The 4,019-nt window shown below is 38.2% G+C and overlaps 1 protein-coding gene across 1 annotated transcript; it reads left to right on the top strand.

Moving 5' to 3' along the window:
• Positions 1–1,203: 1,203 nt before the first annotated feature.
• LOC109162964 (leucine-rich repeat receptor-like protein kinase PXC2) lies at positions 1,204–3,561 on the top strand. The gene has a single exon (XM_019311674.1). It carries the CDS (start codon positions 1,204–1,206, stop codon positions 3,559–3,561), a length of 2,358 nt encoding a protein of 785 aa, XP_019167219.1.
• Positions 3,562–4,019: the final 458 nt, after the last annotated feature.

Below are 4,019 nucleotides of genomic sequence, written 5' to 3'. Positions count from 1 at the left end.
AAGTTTAGGGTGTGTAATTAGTCAATGTCGCTCTCTCAAATGACACTTTGAAGTTGTGTCCATTACTTTTATTCCTACATCAGTGAATCGGTTAGCTCATGTCATGGCTAAAGCTAATAGTTCGTCTACTGGTCCTAATGTTTGGGTTGATTCTGTTCCTTCTTGTATTAACTCTTTGGTTTAATAAAAAGTTGAAGCTTTGGTTGTCAAAAAAAATAAAAATAAAAATAAACTTAATGAGTTAATGCAATATGGAGTCTTCTGAGTATAGTGATTTTGTCACGTCTAGTCCTAAATTTTTAAATTAATCATCCGTGGTTATTCGATTTTCAAATTGTTATCATCCGTGATCTAAGTTATCAGCCAAATGCCCAAATGGTCCTTCAACTTTCAAAATTTAACTAGCCGTGGTTCTCCTGGAAGGACCATGTGTGGTTAAAATTTGATAGTTAAAGGACCACAGATGGTTAAATTTGACCGCGGATGGTAACAATTTGAAAGTCGAAGGACTACGGGTAATCAATTTTAAAGTTCCGAACTAAAAGTGGCAAAATCACTATACCCGAAAGAACACCAATGGTATTAACTCTAATGTTAATTGATTCAGAAAGAGAAGTCTATTGCAGATTTGCAGATGCTTTAGGACTAATGCAGTTAGGAAGTATATATATTCTCTGCCGCCTAACTTTCAATTCTTAATTTGGTAGTCGCCCCAGGACGGCTCAATCTTTAACTTAGGAATTCTTATTTATTTATTTTTCTATGCATTCTGCCAAGCGCCAACTAACTATGCCGTAATGCTACATGCTACGAATTTTGTATACTCATTATATTTTGTACTTATCTGAGAATAGAGTTAAGGTTTAATTTGAAGCTGAATAAGGAGTATCCAAATTTTGGCTTTTAACATTAGCCGCATGTGGAATATAATGTTTTGTACGTGCTCCACATTTGTTAGGATCGGGCTTACCACTATGCCAAAAACTATAGCTCACAGTGAAGATATAACATTATTTTCTTATATACTGCCACCACATTTTCGAGAGGTTTGACCCTTCACCAGTTTCTGCCCAATAATCCCCTAGCCACCGATTTAGTCCAATCCAGCTTCCGCCCAACAATATTAATATTAAGCCTAAGCTTGAAAACAGTCAATAACTCTGCAGTTTCAGAAGAATTACTTGCTGCAATATAATTGAGAAAATGATTACACAGTTGAGGCCTTTTGAGTGCACACAGTTTTATATGACTCTAACTTGGCTTCTCGTCGTGGGTAGCATGCTCGCGTTTAGCTTGGCAGGCAGAAATGAGAATCCAAGTTGCATAGAAAAGGAGAGGCAGGCTCTTCTCAGGTTCAAACATGGCATCATTGACACACACAACAGCCTTTCTTCATGGAACAGTGAAGATGGGAATTGCTGCAGATGGGTGGGAATCAGCTGTGACAATGAAACTGGATATGTTGTCGCGCTTGATTTGGGATGTACATTATATTGCTATAAGATTCTTGCAGGTGAGTTAAGTCCTTCCTTGCATGAACTCTCGTATTTGAGTCATCTTGACCTCTCTGGGAATAATTTTACTGCAAACATTAATTTTCTTAATGAGCTAGGAAATCTTTCCAACCTCAAATACCTTGATCTTAGCAGTAATGCACAGCTGAAAGTTGACACTTTGGAATGGGTTTCTGGTCTTTCTTCTTTAACATATTTGGGCATGAATGATTTGGACCTTAGCTCCATTGCTGATTGGGTTCAGTCAATTAAGAAGCTTCCTATGCTGAAAAACTTACATTTAAGTCACTGTCAGCTGCAAACTCCTGGGATTTCAAATTCTTCTTTGAGGTTTCTTGGGCACTTGAAAACCTTGGACTTATCAAACAACAATCTCACTGGAAATTTTTTGCACATTCTGGAAGTGTTTAATGTTGGCAGTAATAGTCTTAATCTCACTCTTCTCGATCTATCATTTAATTCTCTAGAAGGTGTAATCTCCGAATCATTTCTGTCATGCCTCCCAAATCTGAAGCTACTTGGCTTGTCTCACAACTTGTTGACACTTAGTCTCTCCTCAGCCTGGGTTCCACCCTTACATCTCAAAGTGATGAAATTAAGTTCTTGCAACTTGGGCCCAAACTTTCCTGCTTGGCTTCACACTCATATGGATTTTGAGTATTTAGATATCTCTTGTAATGGAATCAGAGACTTCATTCCTGACTGGTTTTGGAATTTGTCTTACGAATTACGATATCTAAATCTTTCTTACAATAGCCTTAGCGGTACACTTCCAAACACAACGTTAGACCTCGAGAATAACTGCCAGATAGATCTTAGTTACAATGAGTTTGCTGGTGAGGTAATGCCCTTCTTTTCTAAGGCACGTCTGCTGAATCTTTCCAAAAATAAGTTTTTTGCAGCCACATCTTTTCTGTGTTCTTCCATGGTAGATTCAAGGTTAGCATACGTAGACCTCTCTGACAATCTGTTATCAGGAAAGCTGCCTGACTGTCATATGAATTTCAGTAACTTGTTTATTCTTAATCTGGCAAACAATAACCTTTCTGGGAAAATTCCCAGATCATTAGGCTCTTTAGAATTCCTGACATCACTAGATCTAAGCAACAATAGTTTCAGTGGTGAGCTGCCATCATCCTTGCAGAACAAAAGTAATTTGCTATTTCTTGACTTGGGAGAAAACCAATTATCCGGAAGAGTTCCGGGCTGGAATGGACAAAACAACCTGGTATTTCTCCGCCTGCAATCGAATAAGTTCCATGGAGAAATACCATCAAGCCTGTGTCAATTCTCAAGCATTCAAGTTTTGGATCTCTCTCTCAACAATTTATCTGGTGAAGTTCCTTCATGTTTCAGCAATTTCACTGCAATGTCTCGTAAAACCAGTTTGAATAATTATTATTACGAGTTTTACCACTCCATCCTTAGCACTGAAGATAATGGGTACAAATTTGAGGTTGATTACAGAGATGGTGCCTGGTTTGCCTGGAAGGGATTGAAGGCTGAATATCATAATACCCTTGCCTTGCTTAAACTTATTGATCTATCTGCAAATCAACTGACAGGGCAAATTCCTGAAGGGCTTACCATTCTATACGAACTGGTTTCGTTGAACCTATCAAGAAACCATTTCAGTGGTAACATCCCTGAGACGATTGGGCAGTTGACACAATTAAATTCTTTGGATTTGTCCAATAACCGCCTTTCTGGTAGAATTCCTATAAGCATGGCGAAGATATACTTTCTTGAGTACCTGGATTTGTCAAATAACGATTTGTGTGGCGCCATTCCAAAGGGCACTCAATTGCAGAGCTTTGATGCTTCCAAATATGGAGGGAATCCACAATTGTGTGGACTACCCACCCTGAATGTGTGCCCTGGAGATGAAATCCTGCCGAGATCACCACCTGGCAGTGGAGGGAATAAGCATGATCACTGGAAGGAGAATATGGGTTTCTACATCAGTTTAATCTTTGGATTCGCCATTGGATTTTGTGGAGTGTGTTGGACATTGCTACTTCGAAGTTCTTGTGGATTTCAATTTTAAACACCGTTTTGGAGCAACGGTTTTTATTCATGTGTTCTTCCATTAAAAAGTTTTCTGCATGTTTTCCTGCAGCAAAGTAGGACATTACTTCCTTTTACTATTTTTTTTTTTGGAAACAATTACTTCCTTGGAACATTAAATGGTAAAATGATAATATTCCGTCCTCTCCTACCAAAGGGGAAAAGTTGAAGGAAGTAGCTTTGGTTTAGCCACAAATTCAGTAGGGGAAAATTAAAGTTGCTATATTTCCATAGTGTAAAGACAAGTGTTCAATCACCTAACTCAACCGACTAAAAGCCGCCTAGATCTGAAATCGCCTTGACTTAGGGGTTAAAATCACTTTGACCTTGGTCTATTTTTACAACATTGTAACTTACATATAAAAAAAAAAAATTAATATATAAAAACTCACTATTAACTTAGACTTTCGCCTTGACCTAGGGGCTCCAATGTAGGAC

This window comes from Ipomoea nil, unplaced genomic scaffold (genome assembly GCF_001879475.1).
Source record: "Ipomoea nil cultivar Tokyo-kokei standard unplaced genomic scaffold, Asagao_1.1 scaffold2973, whole genome shotgun sequence".
NCBI lineage: Eukaryota > Viridiplantae > Streptophyta > Magnoliopsida > Solanales > Convolvulaceae > Ipomoea > Ipomoea nil.
The sequence above is the reverse complement of the archived record's forward strand: the minus strand, read 5'-3'. Positions and strand labels throughout refer to the sequence as shown.

Bases quoted from the DNA above. Each gene is read 5' to 3' on its own strand.
- LOC109162964 (XM_019311674.1), top strand. From the start codon at position 1,204: ATGATTACACAGTTGAGGCCTTTTGAGTGCACACAGTTTTATATGACT.